Source organism: Pipra filicauda, unplaced genomic scaffold (genome assembly GCF_003945595.2).
Source record: "Pipra filicauda isolate LSUMZ 115617 unplaced genomic scaffold, ASM394559v2 scaffold64_size3178608_pilon, whole genome shotgun sequence".
In the NCBI taxonomy this organism is placed as follows: domain Eukaryota; kingdom Metazoa; phylum Chordata; class Aves; order Passeriformes; family Pipridae; genus Pipra; species Pipra filicauda.
The window spans coordinates 2636411-2663489 of record NW_024104809.1 but is presented as its reverse complement, the minus strand read 5'-3'; the positions used below and the strand labels follow the sequence as shown (position 1 = coordinate 2663489).

Genomic DNA, 27079 nt, shown 5'->3' with positions numbered 1-27079 from the left:
ATCAGCTCCAAAATACTGTTTAAGTGAGCCGAAATCTGATTACTGTAGTCCAGATGGTGAAAGTTTATATAGCTAATGCAAACAATATCCATCTTGAGTCTTGCATCTGTTTCCCTAATATAACATCTGCATGAATTTGAGTGGAGATAATCACGCTAGTTAAATCATTAACGAGAGAATTGTTGATCTTCAAATCATGCTTTTAAAGTGATGCTTGGCACAACAAGGAGCTCTGCATTTCTCTAAGTTCAGTGTGTTATATGAGAGCAGATTTCTCCATCCCTCTCTTCATTCTGTCTTTACTACCGAACACAAGATATCCATACTGAAACACTTCTTGACTAGACCAACTTTGAAAACAAAACAACACCTCCTGCAACCTCTCTTGAAGTGATTGACCACATTTTTATAAACCTACTGAGCCAAACTTACTATTTTTATTTATGGAACTTGTCAAAATGGAATTTATAGTAGAAACTTTGTGTCTCCTGTGCTTCTGTACTGTGAGTGCCAAAATCTGGAATTGCACCAGAAAGAAGGGGGCATAGCTTGGTCTCTGCAGACATGCAGTTAGTTACCTTTGGCTCTTAAGAATTTGACTGTCTCCTGATGTCCTGTGATTGGTGGCCATAGATATGCTGACCATGTGGATAGTTCCAGATTTTTCCCCAGTGGAAACAACTGCTATTGAGATTCAGGTTGCTTAAATCTATTTTAATGTCATAGATCACAGAAAATCATTTACCTTTTCCCTCCACTTTGAAGGCAGGTTTTAGACACAGTCCTTATAATGTGTATCTTTCCAGCAGTGCTGTCTTGGAGTGGTTTGTTGAGGTGCCCGGCAGGAATTTTGGCAGGTGCTTTGGTTGTGCTGGTAGGCTTTGGTTTGGGGATCCGAGTTGGAACTGACCGACGGAAGGCGTTGGTGATCTTGAAATAAACCGAGAAAACAAGTAATGCATTAGCTTGTTCATGTCTTTTCCACTTTGTAAATCTGAATGCATTGCTCTTAGAACTGTTTGTCTGAACTTCCTTGATCTTGTTGGTAGTGAGAGCGAAGCTTTGTATTTAACTTACCTACTTGATTGCTGAATATCAAAGAATCTGAATGGATTGAAATCCAGACTATAAATAAGAAGGGTTTCCTGGCAGTCGTCTGACTAGAGCATCAGCCCCAGGAGCTGAGTGAGCGTGTGACTTCTCTGCGTGAATAATCAGAGAACTTCCACATGCAGAAGCAAGTCTTGATTCAGTCCTGAGTAGCAGACAATACCTAGCTCATACTGTTCTATGAGAGATCATTCTTTGACAGTGACCAGTGTACACAAAATCAATGTATTTGTAAGAGAACTCTCCCTCCAGAATCCATCATAGTCATATTTAATTGCAAAGAGATAAATATACAAGAAAAAAAAAGTTAATATGTGTGCTTAAAAGGGGTGAAGAACTGTCAAGGCAAGAAGCTTGTTTAAAAGGTACCATTATCTGAAACCAAGATTAAACACACACTACTCATAGAAAAGCTTTTTGTACCATAAGCCTTCTTATATACCTTTTCCAGTCGAACTCAGGGTAAAAGAATTTCAATGAAGAATTTTTATAAAAAACATGAAATGGAAATGGTGTTCAAATTAGAACAGTAGAAAACAGTGTCAAAACTCCGGCAGATTAAGTATGAATAAGAATGAGCTAGATCAAAACAAGATTTGGGAAACAACTTCCTAGCGGCCATAAAGTAATTCCTGCCTGGAATTACTTAAAAAAAAAAAATCACAATTCAAGAGCCTGCCATTTACCTGTAGCTAATTGCATGTGATAGGGGTTCTCAGAAGGATAAAACGGAGCCAACATAAGATCATTGCATGTGCTCATGGAGGAATTTGTGAAAATTTGCACATCACGTTTGTGCTTAATGGATCATGAGTAAAGAAAAAAAATCAACCTGGGTTTAATTGGAGTTTGAGAACAAAAAGATAGAATAGTACCAATCTCCCAGAACAATGTGTGTGTTTCTAAGAGTTCTGAAGGAGATGATATTTAAAATTGCAGAATCCTTATTAGTGGTGTGGAATCCACCACTGAAATTGTTGGCGATGCCAGAGGAGTGTGATGTCACTTTAGAGTAAAGCTTCACAAACGATTCTGAAGTATAACTGCTGAACTGATCAAAATGACAATAAGTAATAAGATGTTCACCCACATGGTTACTAATTTTGTGATGGGAAAACATCTACATTTCTTGTCAAGGATAATATTCAAGTATGTTAGATATTGTTATATAGGTGTATGGTGTCAGATTGTCTAATGATGAACAAGTGTTTGTGCAGTGTTTGTGAATGTTCCCAGGCACTGTAACTGTTAAATTGGCAGTAGCATTGGATTGTTTGAATAGTCCACACTGTGGATCTGTCTCTGGAAAAATTTGGAGGCATAGCTTGAGAGTTGGTCCAGAGGAAGGTTCATTTGGCATAGGTAGTTTGTATCCAGCTAGGCTGCTTTGTAGGTTCAAGAAGTTTCCTGTAGTTTGGGTTGACCCATGTCTAAGGGAAAGATATAGGAAAGCCTTTAACTTGCTGTTGCAGGTGTGACCATGTAACATTTTGATTAAAAAAAAAAGACTTGATAGTGGTCTCTAACAAAAGAGTATAGTTTGAAACAAAGTCTGTGTGGAAACTGTGGAAAAAGAAGTAAAGTTCTCATGGTTAAAAGGGGATAGAAAGCAGAGCAGAGACCTAGTTTTAATAGTATTGTGGAGACAGCATCTAAACCTCTGGTATTCAACATATTCACAAACTACATGGAAAGACAGTACTGAAATGATAACATTTGCATATGGTGTAAAAGGGAGGTTATTAGAAGCAGAGCTGATAATTCATGGTATTGAGTAAGAACGTGAAAAAATGTGTATCAGTTCAGTGTCAGCAAATTAAAAATAGTATACGTAGGGAAAACTAGTTCCATACAGTAGTGACATCTAATGTCACTCAGAACACAAGATCTTGGAGTCGCTAAATTGTCCTCATTGCTCAGCGACTGGCAATTATTAAAAAAGTAGCAGGCAGTTAGGAATTACTAGGAAAAGAGGAAAATCAAACCTGTCATTTTTTTAGTGTGTAACTCCAAACCATGCCTACATTGTGAGTGTTTTGCAGAGTTCTGTCCGAACAACTGAATGGAAAGGAAAAATGAAGAAAATGTGGCAAAGGCTGACACTTATGGAATGTTTTCTGCATGAAGATTAATAACATACACTAGGCCTTTGCAAGTTTGGGAAATAGATTGTGGTGAGAAAAATAAACAGCAGAAATCTAACCATATGGTGAATAGGGAAATTCTCAGATGCCTGAGAGGGCATACACTGAAGGTAAGTTAAAGGTATGTGAAAAGTATTTTCCCTTGTTAATGAGCTGTGAAACTCTTTGGAACAATTTTTTGAGTAACGATATAAATTGGTTTGGAGAGAGTTTAGACTGCTTCGTGGCATCCATCAAGGACTGCTAAACACAAAGATGTGATGTGGATTTCAGCTGTGGATGACTCTAAGTTGTAGACTGCTAGAGGCTGGGTTTAGTACTCTGTCTTAAAGTTTGTAAGCAGCTACTGCTGGTCACTACCAAAGATGAGATATGTAGTCTGAGTAAAACGTGTTTCATATTTTTATTTTAAAATCGGAAAGTTTCAAGTTTTTTTTTCGTTTTTTTTTTTTCTTTTTTAGTGTATTGAGAAAGGAAAGAGTTTGACTTTGAAAGTGAATAGGAAAAAAGGAGATGCCTTTTTCTTTGCCGTATTCTTAAAGATTTTTACCGCTAGGTGGCAGCGAAGTTTTCCTTTTGCACCGCACCACGGCATTTTCACTTAAACTGGACTGAAACTTGTCGTTAAATGCTGAATAAAAAAAATTAACATGCATTTTCATGATAGTCTTGAATGTTAACATTCGTATTGTTAGCATGCAACCCCAAACCAAAAAGCATTTTGCTTCAGTTACCAAAGGAAACGTGTTAAGAAAGAAGGGGTTGATGTTGGAGGGGATAATTATGTTACTGCCATATGGCTTCCCTTGAGTACTGAGCTGGAAGAGTTTACCTCTGACTGTGTGATGTGGCCTGGTAGATGAGGCACAGAATTGAGAATAAAATGTTTGGGTGGGCTATTACTAACAGACTACTGTCTGATGTAATTAGAGAGATGACAGAAAACGTGTCTGTGTCCCAACTACAAAAAGAATTAGATTAACCATAATTTTCTATGTATATTGAGATGAATAGATAAAAAAATCTCTGTAGAGTCTTGTGTACTAAAGTGTGATTGTATCTCCAAGAAAGAGTTGTGATTGGTTGTTTGGTTTTGTTTTTTTTTTTTTTTGAGAAGTGTTCCAGTTCAGAGATTGCGTGAGATAAAAAGTGGTTGGAGTATTCTGTCTGTAATTGATTGAACAGCTGTCTTAGTACTTCAAGAAGATATTTGTAGGTCCAGATTCTTACAGTTTTTGTGCATCTAAATAGTATTCAGGCTCTAAGGTTTTATTAAATCAGTGGGAAGTCAGGTGTGAAAATACCCTGGCCTATAGTTTGCACAAGGAGTCTGGAAAGCACTTGGAAGTAACTGTATATAAAATTCTGCATTGGTTTAGTTGTACATGTACTGAAACTGCTTGTGCAGTCGTCCTAGTTCCTTCCCTACTAGTTAGTATAGAGGCACATAAGCAGATACATTGGCTGTGGCATGCTTGTACCTTAGGATGTCTGTTTTGTTTTTTGGACAGACCTGAATGACTAAAAAAAACCCTATAGGTAGATTTTGGTGGGGTTTTTCAATTTGATTTTTAATTCTTATCTAGGTATGGGAAATCCGTGTGCATACCAAGAATCTCTTCGAGTGTATGCACCCTTTCTACCAATTTATTTTCTCCTTCAAGAGGAATGGGTTTTAGTCTCCCTATTTGTTTGGACTCTCCTTAGTATTCTGAATTTTCATCATTGTGTTCATCATTGCTGTTTAGTTATTGCTCCTTGAGTTCCCATATGCAGGCCACTTTTTATATCTGCTATCATTCCAAGGAATAGAAGAGGAAACAAGATATGTTTATCCTTCAAAAAACAAGCTGAGTTGCCGTTCATGTTCTGGAAACGCCTTGTTTGCATTAATGCTCTTGAAACATTCCTAGAAACAAAATGTTACCTGGGAGCGACCTGTCTGAGTTGTGCAGTTTTCTTTTACTTAATGCGTCTAAACACAGTTAAGTAAGCATCAGTAAATAACTGCTGTAATAGCAAAGACAATTAACCCCAAAGACATTAAACCATCCCAGTTTTTTAAATTATAAGATTATGTGGTATGCCTGTCTGTAAATATAACAGCACCATGCTAGTTTAAGGCAGTAGACTCGGAAAATAGCAAAGTTTTTGTCCACAGTGCTTACAGTTGTAGAAATAAAGCAGTTAAATCTACTTTTCAAGACAAGCAATGATCTAAGAATCAAGAAAGCTGCATTTTCATAAGGATCTTTTAACTTAATTTTTCAATTAACTTCTGAAGTAGACATCAATCACCTGTAATAGGAATTGGCAGAATAAAGGGTGTTGGAATGAGAACTCATACACAAAGGATGTGTTAGTTGTCTCAAGGTGAAGCAGGCACTTCAGGAGTGGGGACAGATACTACACAGGTGATAATTGTGACCTTCTCACACATTAATGTGAAAATAGCCCTTCTTAATTTCAGGAAGCCAATTGAGAAAGCATTCTTTGAAATATCAGGATATATATATTCCATACACACCTTTTTCCCTCCCCCACGGGCACAGAGGTGGCTTATTTTATTTATATGGGCCATCAGATATTGTAACACAATACAGTGATTGCTTTCTGGGGAGTGGGTAAGGCAAGCGTCTGTGGGAGTGTCAGGGAGAGAAAATATTTCTGTTTCTGTGCTGTTAAAGTGGTTCTTCTTTTGGTACTAATCTTTGTCCTTCTGAAAGCTTTGCTTCCTGTTTGAACTTTATTCATTTAAATAGGGGGGAGCATGTAGTACTTCTGCTGTAAGTTTTCTTATTTGCCTTTCTACAGTCATTGTATAATTTGATCAAGGAGAAATAGCTTTAGATAAGGTTCTTTCTCACTGCTTAAATTTTTAGTTTAAGAAATTTGAGCGAGAGTGTAGTTTTCAGCTTTAGTGATAGTGGCCAGAGGGTGGTGCTGAAGATCCTTTACACTGAAGACCACGTATCTGTGTGTGTACAAACATGCCTCTTGCCAGACTGAAGCTCGTTTCTGGATGGTTGAATGCAGTCAGAACATAAGACAGGTCTGCAAGTGAGAATGAGCTAAGATTAAGTGATAAACACGAATATTCCCTTTGGTCTCCAAGCCCAATAGCTTTGGCTGAAATTTCCGGTTAGGCATCCTCAACTGCACAGGGCATTCTGATATTTCCTTTTCTGTATTTGTCTTTCACTAGGTCCTGTAATTTGTCTTCTAGGAGTCCAAAGTGAGAAGTCTCAGTTGCTCTGCATTTCGTTTTGTGTAACCCACTTGTGTGGGTGACTATACTGAGATGTGCAAGCAGGAGCAGTATAATCCTTACACTTTCTGCAATTGGTAGGACCTTTGCCAGAGGGTTGTCTGGCTTGGCTCACTGCATTGTCACATTATAAACAGCTCAGCAGAGGGCAAATTATTAGTGATCTTGTATAGTTGTAGTACTTGAGCCATTAAGTGGGAGAGCAGTTGGGTTTGTTTAATCTGGAGAAAACAAAACTGAGAAAAGACATGATGATTGTCTTCTAATATGTGAAAGTCTGTTGCAGAGAAAATAGTTTTCAAAGTCCAGTGGGGGGATAGGAAAGCAAGTACTGCATTACAATTTCAGCAACATCAATTTACTTTAGGAATCAGCAAGATTCTTAATGGCAAAGATATTTCAGCCCTGTTGCAGATTCCCAGGGTAACTATGAAATTGTCATTGCAGAAGTTTTTTAGAACCATATGAGCCAGGTTTTTGTTTGGAAGGGCTTAAGTCAAGTTATACTAAAGGAATAGGCCGGAAAATGTCCTGAGGTCCCTTTTAACCTCAGTTTTCTGTGTCTTCTCTTCTGCTGATATTTGGTCTATTACAGCACTCTTGATTTCAATAATATGACACATCTGACAGAAAAATCTGTATTAATATTAGAAATTATTTCTGTATATGTGACACAGTTTGCACTAATGTACTCAAATGTGTCACTGCACTCTTATTTTCTGAATGCCAAGTTTAAATGTACTTGCTGATGGCGGGGAAAAGAAGCGGGATTGGAGGCAGAAGTTGTGTTCCCAGTTACTAAAATTCTTTTATGTGCCTTGCTTTCCTTGGGACATGTCTCCAGTGGGAAATGTATGCAGGGAGAGGTAAGGTTATGTTGTGGGTCAGCTCCCCTAGGACAAGGATTTACCTGGGGCTGGTTTACCAGCATCATCATGGAGCTGGTGGTTCTCTGAAATGAACAGTTGTTTGCTGTGAGTTGTCTTCCCTTTGCCTCTTGAAAATCGGAGGGGTCTCGGGCACCTCGTTAGGGCTCCTGGGGGTCCCTGGGAGCAGGAGTGGTGTGTGACCGTTTTACTGAGTCCTAAACACGCTGCAATAGTAATTCTGTCCTGCAGAGGGTAGTGCCGGCACTTAAATGCTTCTGCAGGTGCTGAGCTGTCAGTGCTTTTAGACATAATACAATTGTGTGGGATCATCACTTCACTTGATTTAAAGCTGCACTCCCATTTATTGAGTAAGATTCTTGACAATGAGTATCGTTTTGTACAGATTGTGGGCAGGTAGAGTTATTTGTGTTTTGGTATTGCTAAGTTATGCAGTTTTTAGAGATGTTTGGAATTGTGCTCGCACCCACTCACAGCTTTTAATGTGAAAATGTCTTCATATCGACTGTTCAAAAGCTTTGAATATGTTTTTCCCACGTTAGTGAATATATATGTTGAAAAAGTTTACACGGGTAACCAGACTGGACTCTAATGCGTTCTGTGTGGAGAAGGAAAAAGAACCCTCTGCTTTCACCGTTGTGGCTTTTTTTCTGTCTGTGAACAGGCTGTTTTCCTCTGGGAGGGCCACATAAAAAGGTGTGTTAATCAGAGTCCTATTTTTAATATATATATAATTTTTCTAATATATGTAAGTATTATAATTAAAATTAAAAACTCTCTGCCTTTTATCCAGTTAAGATTGATGTTTCTACAGGATAAAACATGATCTATAGTGGCTTGAGTATGAGGCGATAAAGGATAAGGAAATATAGATACTAATCACAATCCATGTTGTCATGCTCATATTTTGCACAAGTCAGTTAACTTCTCTCACAAAAGAGATCCAGAAGGATGTTAATGGGACTGATAAATGTTTGTTGTATATTTGAAGTGCTTTGTGTGATGTATATGCATCCTAGATTGTATCTCGTCAGACCACAGTGGTAGTATCAAAGGTGAAGGGACCAGGGCTTTGGCAGTGATTGCAGTATAAAGTGCTCATCCTTTTTCCTTTTTGCTTGTCCCTTCAGTGATGCTGATGTAAACTCTTCTGCAAAGCTGTGCTGTGAACGGGATCCTGCTTTGTTGGGGTTCTTTGTTTGGTTTTGTTTGTTGTTTTTTTTTTTTTTTAAATGAAATTTGTGGAGTGTGGGGGTTTTGATTTTTTTATCATTTTTTTTTTTAATCGAAGTTAGTTTCTTGACCTGCCTCACAATACTGCCTTCCTGAACAGTGGTGACAGCATAACTGAAAGGGCAATATTTTGTGATATGGGTTGTGGCAGGGGTGGGAAAGGGAAGGCAGCTTCTTTTGCCCATCCCACTATGAGGACCCTGTGAGGTCAAGGCACTGTGTGGCAAGTGGAGAGACATTGAATAAAAGAAGTCTTTCCTCTTGTACTCAAAATTTGTTTCTTGAGAGTACTTTGCTTAGTGGTCAGAAGAGAATCATATTCAGTTGTCAACTCTGATATTTGAGGCTTTCTGGGTGCCCACAATATGATGGGTCGTTGGCTGATGTGCTGCGTACAGCACAGAGAGAATTCAGCTACATCTTGGGGCTACTGGCTGCAAATTTGTGAAAGCACTTCATGCTGCTTAAATTTTTGAGATTGGTCTTTTTTTTTTTTTTGAGCAATTTCCCACTTACAGTACTTGGTGTTAATTTTAAAAGATCTCTATACACCCACTTGTGCTGTACTTGAACCATACGATCTTTCTTTCTTCTGTTTCTTGGTAACATAATGTTTTGGTTTTTGCTTAAGCCTGGAGATTAGGCAGTTGTCAGTTTTTGTTTTGCCTGTCTCAGTGTCTGTTTCCTAGGGACAAAGTCATCCTGCAGATGGTTACTCCGTTTCCATCACCTAACCCTGCAGCATCCATTCAGTCTTATTCAGAAAGTAGTGCTGTACAGTTCTGTTTCTCATTATTTTTTTCCCCAGTGTGAGGAGCACGCCTTCTTAAGCTTTGCATGAAATGCTAACATACAGATCTTTTTTTTTTTTTATTGCAACCTTACATTCTGTCCCCAGACACCATATTGTCTACAGTGGTTTGGATCAGGAAGATTAGCTAGCTGCTCCTGTAATTTTTGTCAATTCTGTTTCTTAATTAGTGACTTACAGGCAGTTTTTAAATAACCTGAAATACTATACTATGGGCACTTTGCTCTCAGATTACCATTATTGGTTCTTATTCTCTTTTTGCTTTTCCTCCTTTTCCTTCCCTTCCCTTCCCTCATCCATCTTCCCTGCAAGGACAAAAATTGCAAGTATTTCTTCTGAAATATTAATTCACATAAAAAGAATGACTTAAAAAATCCTAAGCACCAAAGTGTTTGTGTTGCCTTTGCTGGCGTCCATTTGATTACTCACTGAAATAAAATTGAAAAGGGGCAGGAAGGTGGGCTGGTAACTGCTGTCATTTTTTTAATTGTTAATCCTCTCTTTCTTTTCCTGGGAACTTAACATCTGGGGAAAAGAGTAGATTTTTAGACTTTAGAGGAGACGCTTGCCAAGGGTTTTGGAAAAGAGAAGGGTTGATATTATGATCTGCTGAAAACTGCTTTTACACTCTTTCACAGTTTAATCCCTCTGATATTTGCTGCTCACCATGTGACCCTATTTCCCTTTAACATTCAAATGAATCATTACATACCTGTCAGACTTCAGGCTTTGGAGCAAATGCTGAAAGGAAAAGCATCTCAACCTCCAAATTAACAGCCATACTTACCATTTATGGAATGCTTGAAATTCCTAGAAAAGCTGCCTTACTTGAATTTTAGTATGATTATGCTTGATATTTTTGTTCAGAGTGCTTGAATCAATTTGCAGATAAATCATTAAAATTTCTCTTTGCTGTTTTCTTTTTGTCTGCCAAGGAAGCAGGTGGATATTCCCACTCAGCAAAATGGAAATAATCTTAAATATGGAGTGATGATCTGAACAACTTGAAGTTAATTTGTATATCAGCAATTTGAGTCCTTAAGCTCTGCTTTCGATTTGCTATTTTATGATAAAATTACAGTTAACTTGTTTCTGTTTAAACAGCTAAGTTTCAGCTCTCAGCAAATACATCCAGGTGTTTATTTTCTCTGCCTGGTGCTTTGAAATGGATCTTGGGAATCTGAAGAGGAAGAACCTGTTTTATTCTGCAAACCTTATTTGCAGAATAATTATTTCTGCAAAATAATTATTTGTTTTTTCATCTGTGGAAATGAATGACTGACAGAAACTGACTGGGAAGTCAGTTAAGATCTGCACAAAGAATGTTTTATCAGTAGGGGAATGTAAGCATCCCTTAATCAAGGTGTGTTTTTAGGAAATGTAGCATTTCCATTTACATGCAGTGCTGATGCTTCTTCCTTTGGAGTTAATGGTCATGAGTGACTGCTTCCTTTCTCTTTTGGTAATTGAACAGTTACTAATAAAGCATTACCAGTTTAAGACAGGGACAGAACTACTGTCCTGTTTAATGATTAAACTTATAAATGGTGTGAACTCTCACCTAGGTTTTGTATTCAAAACTTAGCTTTAAAGTCTGAATGTCCTTACTCATAATAGCTTGGTAATTGTCCAAAGGACTAAGTGTGCTTATTGCTATGTCCTGATTTGTGCTTTTCTTTTATAAGACGTTGTAATAGGTGGCCAGGTGGTTAATGATCAACACATTTCTGTGTATTTTGGAAGGCAGATGTGAAATTTTTTTTTTTCTACAAGCTTTTTAAGTCTAACTGAAGAAAATATTAGTGCCTCTGGAGAATGACTGTTAATCCTTTAATTTTTGGAGAATTTGGTGTCTGTTGGTATGCTGGCAAGTGGGCACTTCAAACACAGTAATTCAGTACCATGCTTGTAATGTGTTCCTGCAGAGATCTCAGGTATGGATCAGCAGGATATGCAGTATCCCAAAGAACAGAAGTGCAGAGAACATGTACCACTTTTTGGGTTTGACCGAGCCTTGGGGTTAAGAATGTGCAACCTGAACATAGTTAAGGAACTTGTTCATATAATTAACACATGCTAAAATTTCTATGATCTTGACTTGCCAGACGTGGCTGCTGTCTTGATCAGTAACTTTTGCTGAAGCTGGTGTGAGTTAAAGTATGCTTTGTACAGTATGAATATGCACCTCTTCTGACCCAGATCTTAGATCTCACTTGTGCGGCCATGGAGATCAAGTGAGACTAAAAAAGGAGAAAGGACCTCTTAGGAAGCCTTCAGGTTATGTCTGACATTAAGGTAGGCTTGTGCAGGTCCGCATTTTGTTTTTTAAAATTGCCACTGTTCAACTGTAATACATATGTTTATATCCATTTCTATCACATATCTCGTGATTTAATATTTTTTCTTCCCATTAATTTTACTGAGGAAAAATTGTATATAGGTGGTGGACTTTGATTTTGAATAGAAACTGTTCTAAAAGCAGTTATTATCTGCAGTTGTAAACATTTAGATTCCTGTCCATCAAAAAGACTTAAAATGATAGAAGTCCCCTTGTTATGTGAAAGCATGTGCCAAAGTTCTTTGCTGAATCTGTTGCTGAGTTATACTGCAGAAATATTTTTTTTTTCTGTGGGTAATATAAGCAGAATAAAGATAAGGATTTAACGATTGGGGACTTTCTGCTTACTTGCAAACTTCCTTGTTGATAAGAAGGTTAATTTTTTTTTTAATAGCACACCCTCAAAAGCAATAAGTATCTAGGCATTTAACTTTTTAGAATAAGAGCAACTGTTACAATTTAGATTTGCAGTGTTCAGCCTTTGCGAAAAATAGATGTTTGAAAGGGCGTTCCAGGTCTTCTGGACTGATTTGCATTCAGTGTGAAGTTGATCTACCACTAGCAGTATTTTTTAGGAGGTTAAAAATGACTCTGTAGCACATGTGTAAAGAACAGAATTGATTACATTTCTGTCCTTCTCTTAGGCACAAATATGTAACCATCATTTTGTCCATTTTGTGTGGTAGTCCTATTTATCCCGGACCTAGAGGCCTATGTGTTTGGAGACTTGATGTAGTATTGCTTCATAATGCTTCTATCAACTTTTCTCTGCCTATTATGTGAAAAACATGAAGGTATGCCATGGTTTGGTACTCTTGTTTCTTTTTCAGTGGACCTGTGTGATGTATATTGCATTTCAAACTGATGGCTAAGAGCTTAGATGAAATTTGAATATTATGGTCAAATCCATTCATCTGAATTATTGTTTATGAATGTAAGTGTTGCTGTTTATTGTTTTACAGCATACCTAAATGATTGCAATTTTTCTGTTGTATTGGAAAAAAACCCCTTGTTTGGGGAGAAATATTTTGTGAAACAAGCTTCTGAACTCAGTTCACATATAGAAAGTTTACAGGAGAGTTTAAAAATGTTTTAGCCAAACAGTGTTAAAAAAGATAGGGAGGAAAAGTGGTAGTTGTGCTCTGGAACTTATCACATATGCATCATAAATTTGTACTGAGATACAATACATAATATTTTGAGTGTTTGTGTGTGATGTACTGATAATTATCTGAAATGAGAGGGCTTGGACAAGTTGGGAATGGCAGGGGAGATAATGAATTAAGTCTTATTTGAAATTAGCAGGCAGTATTATGGCTTAATTCAAATTCTACCATACATGCAGAAAAATACAAACCACACATAACAAACAAAAATATTCAGCAAGCAATGATGAAAATAATCAATTATTTACTGTTTTTTGTAATGTTAAAATATTTCACCAAGGCAAGTTGCAGTCAAAAGTAATGTGAGTTATTTTGAAAATGGCAATACATAAAGATGCATTTATACAAGTGCAAGACTAAATATTTTACATAACTGTATTTTAATGAGAAGATATACAGTAAGTGCACACTTGATAACACTAAGCAGGCAAAACTTAACGTTAGTTCCATATACTGTTGTAGTTCATGCACAGATCTTTCCCAAAGTAAAGAGGCTGTTCCAAATAATTCTTGCTGGGATGAAAAACGGGATGGGTTGCTGGTAAGGGTGCTCAGCATGGATGGGGGTCAGTTATAGACATTACTTACTGTAATTTGTGATTGCCGTGGAAGAGGAGTGGCTGTTGGTGTGATAGTAATACTGCTGGTGATTTTATTGGTGGGCTTATTGGGTAGGCCATTGGCTAGTGCTGGAGTTCTGTTGTCTTGCACTGGACTACAAGGGCTGATGGGCTTGGAACTGGTGAGAGCTTGGACGTAAGGACTTCCTAAATGAATGTGGATTTTGTTATCCTCAGTAGTTATTACACTTGATCCTGTACTGTTAGATCTCTGAAACTGCCATGATGACTGCCTGTCTGGGGATACTCTAAAAACAGCGTGCTTGGCTCCCATTTCCAAAGGCTCCGGGGAGAGAGTTTGTTCCTGAGAACTTGAGCCGGGTAAAGCCAAAGGGGACATTGTTCTTTCAGGAGTTAAAGAACCACACGATTCAGGCGTTTGAGATCTTGCAAAAGTAGTCATAGTAATAGGAGAAATTACTTGCTCTGGGGTCATGTAACCTTCTCCTGCTTTCGATTTTGCAGGTGTTAAGGAGGCGTTTTGAATAATGGTTATTCTTTGCTTTGGAGTGCCACAGTTGGGTATAACTGCTGTGCTTTTGTAGGAGTGAGGGCTTTCAGTGGTAGGACTGGTTATTTCAAGAGTTGCTGTGTTCTGTCCATGGTCTGGAGTTACTTTTATGTGAAGAGGTTGGCCAGGTGTATGGCTTAGCACTAGATCTCCAGTCTGTGCACAGTTTCCATTTTGCTTTGTATGTATCTTTCCATTTTGAGGATGGCTCTCTTTGGACTTCATCCACGGGATCCATAATTTTTTGTTTATGGCATTGACAGTGGATGAGTTGCTTTTGAAAGACACTGTTTGTTCCTCCTCATTATTGCCTTTGTCCTCATTATCACTGTCTTCATAGAGCTGCCCATTTATGACTCGCTCTAAAGGCATGAGCGTTTTGTAATCGGGTGGTTCATTGTCTGCTGGATCTGTTTGGATTTCTTTAGAAAAAACTTGCACATCAGAAATTCTCCTTCCATTGTGACCAGGCCTGAAGTTCTTGCTGAAGGATCTGTACCTCTCCAGCTCTTTCCTGAGGCTTTCCATCTCTCTCGCTAAGTCCCTGTTCTTGTTTTCTTGCTGGAGAAGTTTCCTCTGTAAGACTGAATGATCGCCTCGGAGGTGGCAGATCAGGTCTTCTGTTTCCATGTACTCATGCATTTTTTCTTTCAGTGCATCTACTTCTCTGGAAAGATGACTCGATTTAGCTTCTTCTTCTTTAAGCTTCTTAAAAAGGCGCTGCTCCTGATTGGACTCTGCCTTTTCTGTTAATTTATACCTAGCCATTTCCATTTTCACAGCTTCCAGCTCCTCTGATAGGAGCTTGGCTCTGTCCCGTTCATTGACATATTTTCGTTCTAGACACTCAAATTCATCTTCAGTTTTCATAAGATCATCCTCTATGGCCTTCATTTCTTTGAGCTTCTGCTTAAGCCTCTCAACTTCTTGAGAAAGCTCTTTGATTATGTTGTTTTCCTGCTGCAAGGAGGTGCTAGATTTAGTACCATCCTTAAGTTTACTTTTAAGAAACTCTTTTTCAATGTCTTCCAGTGATTGGAGTCTTTTTCTTAGAATATTCACTTTGGAAACAAGATCACTTCCTTTCTCCTCTTCTGCTTTGAGTTTGTTTTTCAGTTCATCTCTTTCTTTCGTCACACTGGACATTTTTTCCTCTGCATCGGATTTTGATTTCAGTGCCTTTTTACTTTCCTCAATTAGTTTTTCTGTAACCGACATCACTTTATTTTGTTCCACCTGAAGCTGAGAAGTTGCAGCTTGAAGCTTTTCTTCTGTTTGCTTTATTTTTTCACCCATAGTTTTTCTTTCATCCACAAGCATCACTGTTAGGCTTTTCAGCTTTGTCAAATCTTCTTTGAGTGTAAACTCAGTTTTTTCTAACTTACTTTCAATTGCTTCAAGCTCACCAACTCTAGCTTTTAAACCATCCAGCTCGTGGGACAGCTGCTTTGTTAACATTTTTTCCCTTTCTAGATTGCATTTCAGGGAGTAACATTCCTGTTTACTCTTGTTGAAAGCGTCTTCTAGTTTCTCCAGCTCCATAATTCTTTTGTTAAGTTTATCGACTTCCCCTTTAAGGTTCTTGCTCTGTGATGCTTCTTTTTCTAATTTTTTATTAAGCTCTCTGCACTGATCTTCCATTTTTATGAGCTCTTCATCTTTCCCTTCCATCTCCAGCAGTCGTTTCCGTAGTTCTTCTACTTCAGTCATAAGTGTGGCATTGCCACACTCTCCCTTATTTATCTTATCCCTTAGGTCTTGCAGTTCTTCTTCTGCTTTTCGTAGAGATTTGTTGGTCTCTTCCAGCTCATCAATTTGTCTGCTGAGAGCAGTTAATTTCAACCGGAGCTGGCGATTCTGACTGTCTTCGTTGGTTAGTTTGGCCATCATTGCTTCTTGGTCTTGGGAAATCTTACTGCTTTGGGCTTGAAGTTCAGCCTCCAGCCTGCTGGCTCTCTGTTTCTCTTCTTGAATTTTTGCTTCAGCAAAAGCCAGCTTCTCATGTGCTTGCTCTGTAGAAGTGGTTAATTCTTGAATTTTTTTACTTTGTTGATTCAACTGCTCAGTGAGTCTTTGCTGTTCATCCACCACCATTAAAGCAAAGGATTTCAGTTTAGTTAATTCTTCTTTCAGTTTAGCTATTTTCTTGTTGTTTTCCTTCTCTTTTTTTGCCTGATATGCTGTTTCTTGTTCAAGAAGCTTTTTCAATCTGTGGGAGGAAAAAATATTGTATTTTGTAGCCATTTTAATGGGCATTTAAAAACACACTTGAAATATTATGACATGCCAGATGTGCATGTCCACTTTAACTGCATGTCCACTTGTAACTACAAGCAGACCTCTCCTTGCAGCATCATTTGGAAGTGCCCACTGGCCTTACTTTCTATTCAGAAGTTCTTTTGTAATGAACATTCATTTAGACTTAGCAGCTTCAGTAATTCTGCATCTTTGATTACATTTTTAGTTTTTGACAGGTGGCAGTGGAACAAAACTATTTAGTATTCTGCACTGGAACTGCACTTACCTTGGCTGCTTGCTGAGGCTAGGTATGTGCAAAGAAATGTGATCATTACAGAGTTTGAGAAATCAAATCAGTGCAGTCCTCAAGGGCAGGCATAATTTACAGCATCATCAACCTCCTAACTTCGTTACTTATAAACCATCCTGATGTTTTATGATTAAACCTCGTAGATGTTCAAGTAGGTGAAGGAAATGTAGCCACATTAGGCAGTTAGTCAGGCTAATGTGAATTTGTAAGCAGCGCATCAGACCAAAATTAAACCATGCAGGTAAGTCAGTTCTCAGTGAAAATGCAGTATCTGACCCTGTATCAAATATACACACACAGAAATACAGTCAGCAGATAAACAGGTATTCAGGTTGTGCCTTGTGAACTTAACAAAACCCAAATGTCTTGATGTTAGTTAGGCTTGACTTCAGTCTTTTGTCCAAAGCTTGCAGATATGCTTAAGTGCAACCCTGCTTTTACATGATTCTTGAAGATTTTCATGACGATTTTCCAAAATTAGTTTTACAAGTTTATGTTGCATCACAATAAAGACTGAGGATTAACATTTTTAATTTGCTAGAGACTTGGGATAAGGTTGTGCATTTGTTTAAACCTCCAAATACCTCAAGTAATTAGGTTCTTTTGTAGGCTTTCCTTTGTCAGGGAGATGTTTGTGAAGAAGTTGGCCTAAAGTATGATTAGGTTTGTCCAGCACATATGCCTCCTTTCAATTACATTTTTCCTACAACCAACCTATAGGTATATTCTGGTATTAAACAAAAATCTGAAAAACTGAGGTCGAAGTAATAAAGTATTAGAATTTGTATGTCTCACTGTTGTTCATATGTATGGTACAGATTGAGTTGGGTAGATCATGTGAGGGAAATGACCTGCTTTATTAGGACTGTACTAGTACAAAATGAATATTTCAGCACTCATTAGCTGAGGCCCCTTTGTTTTTCCCCCCTCTGAAATATGATGACAACTGTCTAGAAGTTGCTGCTGAAACGTAAGATTCCTGTCCCACATTTGTCTACGGTCACTATTGCGATGCCCTTGTCCAAGAGATGAGTCTTTACAGCTTCCCGCTGACAAGTTCTTGTTGCAACCATCCTTTTGGTTCAGGAAGAGCTTAGATAACAGCCTCCTTTGCACAGCTCTTAATTAGCTGTTGACTGACTGGAGGCATATATTTCTGGGCAACAGACTGCCTCAGCAGCATCCCCTTTGCCAGTATTGTGGTTTTCCAGCACAGAGAGGGGAAGTCCTTGCTATTCTACAACTGTCCATCAGACTTGTCCGATTTAATGATGATATTGTATAGAAGTCCATGGCTATAAAATTTCTTAAAAGATCTTCACAGTCCCTGCTGTTTTTATTTTAGGGCCTAAGTTGCACTGCATTGAATGTAATGAAATGCTTTATATGAAAACATGACAGGATAGAACGTAGCCATAAGCAGAGTTGAAATCAAAGACTTGAAGCAGTCACATAGTCTTTGTAACAGTCAATTAACATAATGGGGAAAACAGACATGAAAAAGCAGAAATGTAGGGGGAGAAGTTTTCAAAGTTAGTTTGAAGGAATGCTACTGGTTGGCAGAACAAGTAAATGGGGAGAGGACTGCACGAACTTCAAAGGCAGCTTTTTACTGTGTTGATGGTATATAAACTTCTGTTCACTTTTCAGTGCTACTTTGAGTTTGAATTCTTTTTAGTTTAAAAATCTCTCTTCTCTCCCCACCCTTGTCTCTAAATGCTTTAGTAGTGAAGTTCAATTGATGATTTACTGTTGCCATAGATATAAAACCATAACAGAAGCACAACTAACAATTTCATTTGGAATTAACTCAGTTTTTGTGTGTGTTTGAAGTTAAGACATATTAATACTGTTACTGGGACTTATTAGCATTTGATTTATTTTAGCTTGCTTCAGTAAAATTTGTTTTTGTAAGGCAAATTTATCTGTGGTCATTAATACTTAGGTTAATCAGTGTTTAACCCAACATTTCTATATTAACTAGTTAATACCTCTCTAGCCAAGTGAAACTCTAATGCTCCAGTAACTCATGCCTCTTAAATTGCTTTAGAAAGAAAGCCCTTAGGTCAAATAGTAACAAACAATTGTAATTTTCATGGGGATGCTATATATTTTTTTAATGCAAATAAGATGATTGTGGATACATAATAAATTTTAAGTTGACACTCAAGTCAGGTCTGATCAAGTCTGTGTTGCTTGGGCAATTTGAACAAAATGCCTAAATTACTGGTACCTGGATTGTTGTATAAACTGATAAGGATTTTCAAGAGATTCAGTTTCTTTGGTCATGCCAAAAGACTTCAGGTATTTAAAAAATGTTTCCTTCATTCAAAAGATAAAATGCAGTTTTAAGATAAAAGTCTGTTTTAAGAGAACAGACTCTCAAGCAAATATGTGTAATCCCTGAGGTCTGTTTCATTTTTTAAAAAATACTTGTGTAAGATCACTTGACTGAGGTTAAGAGCATAGTGCAGAAGCTGTGAGTTAAAGGGTTTTAATGTGTTTCCAAAAAGAAAAAAGGGATGTATTAAGCATGGTAAATTTTTTGCTACTGTGTTATTAAGTTTTTGCATTTGTTTTTGGTAATATCTATAGCTATACGTAAAATACCTCAACAGTGCCAAATAGGTAGTGATTTCTCGGATAGAGTTGAGATTGATATTGAAAAAAGTCAACTGGGCATCTTTTAATATTTGTACAAGAGTTTTTCCTTGACTGCTGAATTCCTCTTTCGTGGTTCAGTAGGTCACAATGTCTGTTTCTGCACATATGCACTTAGGAATGGAAGAGGACCCTAAAATGTTTGGAGGAGTTGGTGTTATTTATTTGTTTGCTTGTGTTCTTAAATTAATTGCTTAGTTTTGGTAAGTTTTTTTTTTTTTTTTGCCAGCTTTTTTTTTGGGAACCTGACTACTGTGGGCGAATGCTTGATTATGTATATTACTTGAATTAAGCAAATTGCAGGCTTAATTGAAGAAGTTCTTTAACTGATTATAGCACAAAGTGACTTTTATCACAGGATAAAAATACTTTGTGTTAACTTCATCCAAAATACTCTTTCTGAAGAAGAGTAGTATCCAGAGTATGTGACAGAGCAATTTTACTAAAAATATGCAAAGGTTGAAAAAGCTGACTTAAATAAATAATAATTTTACAAAAAGAACAGACACTCCACTGTCATTTTCATTGCCAGTTGAATTTCATCATCATGTAATTTAGTACAAGGCAAAGGTGGGTATATCATTTGGTCAAAGCTTTCACACAATTCTAAGCAGCTGACTTCGCAGGACTACAAGACCCCTTTCTGAATTGGGCCCAGCAAAAATGGACATTGGAAATTGTTTTTATGAACATGACTGTTAGGTAGTTAAGCAGAGTCAGGACATTGTCATTACTTTTTCTTCAGAGTTTCTGTTATAAATTATTGCTTTATTGTGGCTTAATATTGTACTTGTTTGTAATACCAGTCGACTGCTTCTTTATTTCCTGAAAGAAATTGTATTTCTTGGCTCTCCTCGGTTCATTGTAATTGTTTTCCTCAGTATGCATCCTACAGCTTCTTGGTGTTAAGGTCATGCATTCAGTTGTGTTCCATGTTTTTTTCCAAGTGCACATAGCTTCAGCTACACTACATTACATTTGGCAACATAATGATTGTGTTCTCTACAAGATGTGGAGACTCCCATAACAGTTCACTGTCCTGGCGTCATGTGATGACATTTTGTCTTTAAGTGGCATTATCCATTTTCTGGGTGACGTTCATTACATGGGTGTTGGTTAATTTATGTCTTTACAGGATTCTAAGAGGGCTGCTTTTCCTTTGAGTTTCATGGAAACCAAAGAAAGCATGGGAAACTGAGATTGCAAGACTTATTTTTTGTTTTAGTTTGTTCTGGAATGAATCATTATTCTCTGAATAAGAATAAAAATGGTTTAAGCAATGTCGTAGTGATAACTTTAGAAAAGACTACATTCTGTAAGGATGCAAGTAAAATAGGTGATGGCTTGTAAAGCTCTGCTTTTATCATTCCTTCCATCAAATGAGTTTTTAATATACACATTATCCATATTTGTATGCAATCATTCTACAAAAATGACTGCGATTTTTAATTTCTGTGATTTTTTTTTTAAATCATAAAGATACATATTTTTAACTGGCTCTTGCTCTTCATCCTTCCCCATGTAAGAGACATGGTTTACTAGAGGCTTTACAGGTTATAACATGAGGGAGACTTGCTTCTAAAGTTTTTGGCCATATACTTGAGTTTCCCTGGTACAATGCAAATAAAAGCACTAAGCTGAAAGCTTTTAAATGTAGATGAAGTCATGCCTCTTCCTTTGAGGCATTCTTCCCAGTTAGCAGTAAGACGTGGTCTGGCCCTTAATAAGAGAAGAAACATGCTTCATCATTTCTGGTAAATCTTACAAGTTGTTGTAATTTTTTGACACCAGTGCAGTTAAATATTTATTTTTATAAGAAAGCCAGTCTGTGCCTTCCACAGTTTATTGAAACAAAATTTGGATTTGTTAAAATGTTTCTGGGTTTGGGGTGGCTATGCATTTTTTTAATTTTTTATTGTCCTTTGCCTACAGTTCTACTTATTGATGTGCAGTTTTTATGAAGACATATGCTACAGCTTTTTTATGGCTCTCTATTGTCTTTATTAATGCTTCTTTTTTCCCCTGTCATAAAGAAAGTCAAAAGCCTTTGGAATTACAGCAGCAACAACATACCATAGCTGTTGTGTAATCTGTTGGCTTTATCTGAATCAGTCAGCACTTCCCAACAGAAAGTGAACACTTACTCTAAAATTTGTTTTCCAGTACGGTAATTTATATATGTAAATTTCAAATAATTAGGTTGTACTAGGATGCAAACCTCCACAAAAGGTGTCTCCACTGCAAGAGACTGTGTAAGGCAAATGTCCCAATAAGGAAATCTATTTTGTAAAGGGAGAACTTATTTAATGAGGGGGGTGTGAGTTCTGCTTATTACTCCACAGACTATCACAAAGTAATTATCGTTTTATCTGATGCTTAAAATGCTGACTTGCTTTACAAGTCTTAATAAAAGTCATAGATGATGAATGGTATTGCCAGTTCTGGGTTAACGGGCAAAAATTCAAATGGATAACCAGATGTATTTAGCTGTGATGCTGAGTAAACATGTGCAGATAATATATGCTTTTAAAAATTAATTAATCTGGGACACTAAAGTTGTTTGTAACCATGATTTCACAACTACTAAGCTGCTGCAAATTCTTCCTGGTGATATAGGGATATTTGCACTCATAAATGTTATGAAATCCTATGTAAATTCAGTGACAGTAAGTGGTGTGAGAAACTTTTAGCAAATTTATGTTGGTTAATTTAAGACCAGATTAACTTCCAGTTTGAGTAATTTTACTTCATCACTAGAATTCTCTTTTGTTTTATTATGAAACCTCAGTTTAAGAAAATAATTTTCTGTCTTGAATTATGTTCTTTCCATGTCGAGATGTTCTTGGAAATCATCTATCCAAACATCAATCTTGTGTAAAAAGCATTAATGCTTTCTGTGGCAGTAAGGATTCAAATGTGCAATGTGATACTTATTGTGATGCTCATTTCTAATCTTCTAATGGCAGCCATCTGCAATGCCTGAGATTATGGTAGGAAGGTGGGAGCGGGATTTTTAGGTGGGAGTGAAGAAGTTGCTGTCCTATAAAATTGTTGGCAGGTTGTTTTTTTTTGATTCGGTTTGTTTTTTTCCTTGACTGTCTGTCCTGGAAAACAATTTCAAATGAACACTGACTTGACAAAACCACAGTATTAATGAGCTTTACTTGAAGTTAGCCTTAAAAACTCTGGGTCCCAGAGTTCAGCTGTTATAAAACACAGCACAATGAATTGTGAGCTGGACTCTGATGTGTCACCATTTCTGAGATGCGCTCTTCTTTCTTCTTCCCTCTTTCTAGACTTAACAGCTATTTCAGGTATTCTTTGAAGTCAGTATCTATTAGTGTTGGCATTTCAGTACCCTATGATTGTACATGTAGCACGACTGTTAATCCTCTTCTGATTCTAAATGCATCAATAAGGTAAGCAGCTCATGGGAATACCCCTTGGGTTTTGTTAGTTAATAGTTTGGGATTTTTTCATGTTACCACAGTGCACATTCAGCACCCTCCCTCCCTCCCCCATCTCTCTCACTCTCTCTCCACACTGCCTGTAAAGTCAGAAATAAAGCAAGTCATTTCAGATGCAACACCAGAATTTGGAACTCTTTAAATTTACGTCAGCCAGAAAATTATAGTTTTGCAGATGGAAAGCTTTTAGGAGGAAATGGAAAGATGAACCACAAGAGATGTGGTATAGGGGTCAAACCAACAAAACTGAGGCAGAACTTCTCAGTTACTAACCCAGGTCCTGCTTCTGTCTTGTATTCATCCTTAACAAGTAGAATTTTGTGCCTGAACCTCAGATTTATCCAAGTGGAAAAGCAGTGTGAACTGACTGTAACAGATTATTCTGGGAATTAGTATTAACTCATATAGGTTTTCAGTGTATAGTAACTACACAAAATAAACTAAGACAACTGCTGCTTTTTATAATTCATCATTTTTAAATGTTGTCATCATTGAAATTATTGCATTTGATGCTTTGATGTTACATTCCAACAAGTTAAATTGATGGGAGAGATCTTGAGTCTTTGTGAACCTGAGTTTTGTTTGAAGTGTATACTTTAAGCATTCCTTCTAGAACATTATTGCTCGACCACAGTTATTGAGCTGTTTTTAAATCACCAGTGTTATAAACCACTCAGTACTGCAGAGATAAACAGGACAGGGCTTAATCCACCCCCACCCTACCACCCCCTACCCCATGGGCAGGTGGATGGGTTTGCATTTTCTGCTCAAGTGTCAGTGCTAGTAGTGGATACCACTGCGTACTGCTGGGATCCTGCAATACTGCTAGGATTTACCGAGGGAAAAATTGTAACGGGAGTTAGCTCAGCTCCTTAAAACAGTCTTTTAGAGCCCTGTCTTCACCCCCATTCCCCGTGGGAAGATTAGGCACAAACAAGGGAGTGCATCTTGCCCACTGATGATCCCAGCCATGTGTGTTTACTTTGTACAAGGCAAATGCAGTTATCACTGCCATGCTGTATTTACTGTTGATGGAAGTGTAATAATTGGAAGTCTTGAGTTTTTGTCTTGGCTACTTATTCTGCATCCTTGAATTGAGAAGTTTGCAGAAGTTCTGATTCTCTGAACGAGTCAGTTGCTTCAGCTCTGTGTAAGTTTGCAAACCGTAATTTAACAATAATAGTTGTCTGAGGTTTCTTTAAGCTGTTTCTATAGATAAGTCTTGTGATTTTTTTATTCTGTATGTAACATCATAATGTGTAGGTTCAAAGTGGATCTCTTTTATGGACTCTTTTTATGGAAGGGGCACTTGGGAAAATAGGTGCTGTTCTGGTATCTGATTCACCTGAGGCAGTACTGGTGCTGCTGTCTTGACCAGAACTGGTCATAACTGTGCAGGGATCCAATTTATCCAAACTTTCTTTTAACTTCAATTAGTTAATATTTTTGGTATGACAGAAAATGGCACTCAGCCAACAATAACACATCATGTTACTCAGAGGAGACTGGTTAGTCGTAAATGTCATTTTCCCATAACATTTGCAGGAACTGGATGTTCTCTAAAACAATTTTAACATAAGTTTTATATAAAAATAAATGTCTGGGGCCACATTTTCGTCCATGGGCAAAATAGGCACTGTGCCTATCTCTTATGCCAACCATGGCCTTATTTATATATTATCACTCATCAGCAGTGGTAAAACTTAGAACTTTCCATCCTGCCGTGCGCACTTAGTCTTTTGAACTGAAGGCATCCTGCTCACGGCTGCCAGCCCTGGATAAGCTGCTCAGTCATACAGTTACCACTCGCTTCTAGACAGGTGGAACTTGGCTGCAAACTTTGTTGTGCCCTCCTCATGCTCAGTGCACAAGACAAGAATTTATGTGCTGAAATTTTGATCAGAACCATCTAGATTAAACATTGTGTGTTAAATAAAGTTAGTACTGAATGGGACTGTCAGGGAAGACTGAGAGTTTGTCATCATTTGGAAGAATTGGCTCTAGTAAAAAACAATTAGACATTTCTCAGGAATTATTATATAGATGGTGTCACTGCTTTGCAGGAGGATTCAAATTCCTTCTTGAGGGTCTTGTCCTGTTCATACTCATAAAATCTTTATTATATACATACATCTTTAAGACAAAATCCTAAGCCCTTTTTCTGGTGTACTTATTGCCTGAAGTAGCTCTGTGTATGTGTATAGTAAACTCTGAGTGTTTGGGTGGTACCCTATTCCTTCTTTTTTGGCAGAAAACATAAATTTTAATTATTACTGCAAAATTAGCTTGAAGTATTTGAATTTTCCTTGATGCTATGTTGCTTGAAGCAGTGCAGTTGAGGATTTCCAAACAGGCAAAAGACTTTTATCATGTTTACTGCGAGTTGCGACTTTTTCTAGTAGCCAAGGCTGTAAGTAATAAGAGCAACCATAATGCTAATGTCAAACAGAAATTTCACTTTGAAGCTAAATGTGTTTCCCATAAACCTGATAATGCAAAGGTGTCCATTTTCTCTAAGATGGGCTTGGCCAGCACTTCATCTTGGAGGACGTAGGTGAGAGAGATGGTAGCAATGAATTGCAGCATGGTTAAATAGCTAAAGTTGGCTTTGAAGCTACAAATGATGAACAATCCTGCCAGTTTCCTCTTTTGTACTGTGTGACTTTCAGAAATTGTATTAGAACTATTCCTGATGCATTACGAATTGCTTCTGGGTACGATTCTAGATATTGAACCTCTGCAGTTACGGCAACTTTGCTACCTGGGAGATAGTTCCCTTTCTTGCTATCTGTTCTAATGCTGCTAAAGGTTTGCAAGTTGCATTTTCTCTTGTCTCAGCAGACCTCTGGCCACACTGACCTTGGAGTACTTAATGAATCATCTCATGGTGCAAAGTCAATGCACCTTTTTGTCTAAAGCATGTTAATCCTTAGCATAAGTGCTCTTGTTCAGGATTTAAATTTACATGGTTTCTCCAAACTGATCCTCTTCAAAGAGGACAAACACATTGTTTTAGAATATAGGATAGGAAACGATATTGGAGACCTAAAGGTGATATAGTCTGAGAATTTATTTAATGGTTATAGTTCTAACCAATGTTTACTTCATAGGTTTAATTGACATATTTAAATAGCAAGGAATAGTTTAAGTAGTCTCTTCACCTGTGACAGATTGTTTAACGTAAGAACATCTTTTACTTTCAGATCTGTTGATTATGATGTGTTGAGGTAATATTTTTCCATTTTTGTGCAGCTTAGGGATTTCACTGTATTAAAGATCAGATACCCTGCTTAAGAGTAAAAGAAATTGGGTTCTTTAGTCATATGCCCACTCAAAGTGCCAATAACAATGTTTGGGGTGGTTGTGGTGTTTTGGTTTTTTTAGCTACTTGCATGTGTGTTCAGCAGTTGGAGTAACTTGCTTGCTTTGGAAAATAAATGTTTCTCTATTTCCTAGGGAAAAAACTCTAAACTCTAAACTGTTGGGATGAAAAAAGTGGATTTAACTAGTTCTAGCTATTCTGTGACCAGTGATTTTTCAAACTCTTAAAATTGGTCTGAGCAGTCTTCCTAAAGCCAAGAGAGATAGTTATTTTTTCCATCTTTAGTTGTTTTCCAGTGTTCTTTGCCTTTCAAAAACTGTCATACAAAAAGACTTTTTTTAGGAAAGAGGAGCGTCATGGGCATGTATGCTTCCCTTTCCCCTTCATGTGAACGACTTCAAGTGTTCCCTGTTCATCAAAGAACTGTTAATTCAGTTGAACATTCTGTGCCTTGTTATTGTACCTCAAATTGATTTATAACTCAGTATAATTATGTGACATTTGGCTACATGCCCTATATGATCTCTTTTTTTGCCTCTTGGCTGATGGTCTGTGATGTTCAGGTTATATTTTCTTATTTCAGATGTCACTCAAAAGGAAGGAGCCGTAGCATGCTTTTATGTACAGTATGTTTGTGATGTAATACATTTTATCTTTTATCATCAATTTATAATATGGTTTCAAATGTTGAAAATAAAGAGATAGTTATCTCTAGACAGAACTTGCAAGTTTGGTTAACTGCATTAGTCTAGATATATGAGAGAGTAATTTACAAGTTATAAAATGTTACCATGGCAATTTCTGATTCCTCCCACCCAGTTAATCCTGATTGAAACAGGGAAATGTTCTATTTACAGAGATGACAGTAATCATATAGAGCTTTAAGTGAAGAGGTGGGAACAAAGCAAGGGCAAGGAGACACCTTTCAAAGTGGCTGCTCCTTTGTATACCCACTTACATTTTCTTCCCTCCTCCTTTATAGGGGTTTGCAAA

The 27079-nt window shown here is 37.4% G+C and overlaps 2 protein-coding genes across 5 annotated transcripts in view; one reads left to right on the top strand and one right to left on the bottom strand.

The window, feature by feature from the left end:
• CMSS1 (cms1 ribosomal small subunit homolog) overlaps positions 1–27079 on the top strand; it is a 223629-nt gene that overhangs the window by 4653 nt on the left and 191897 nt on the right. The gene's annotated exons all lie outside the window — the stretch shown is intronic.
• Positions 1–27079, bottom strand: part of FILIP1L (filamin A interacting protein 1 like) — a 188972-nt gene that overhangs the window by 2911 nt on the left and 158982 nt on the right. For all 4 annotated transcript variants that reach the window (XM_027727510.2, XM_039388428.1, XM_039388429.1 and 1 more), the window contains 2 exons: positions 13546–16297; positions 746–930 (listed from right to left, as the gene is read on the bottom strand). In XM_027727510.2, the coding sequence (XP_027583311.2) occupies positions 746–930; positions 13546–16297 (2937 nt within the window). The remainder of the gene's footprint in view (positions 1–745; positions 931–13545; positions 16298–27079) is intronic.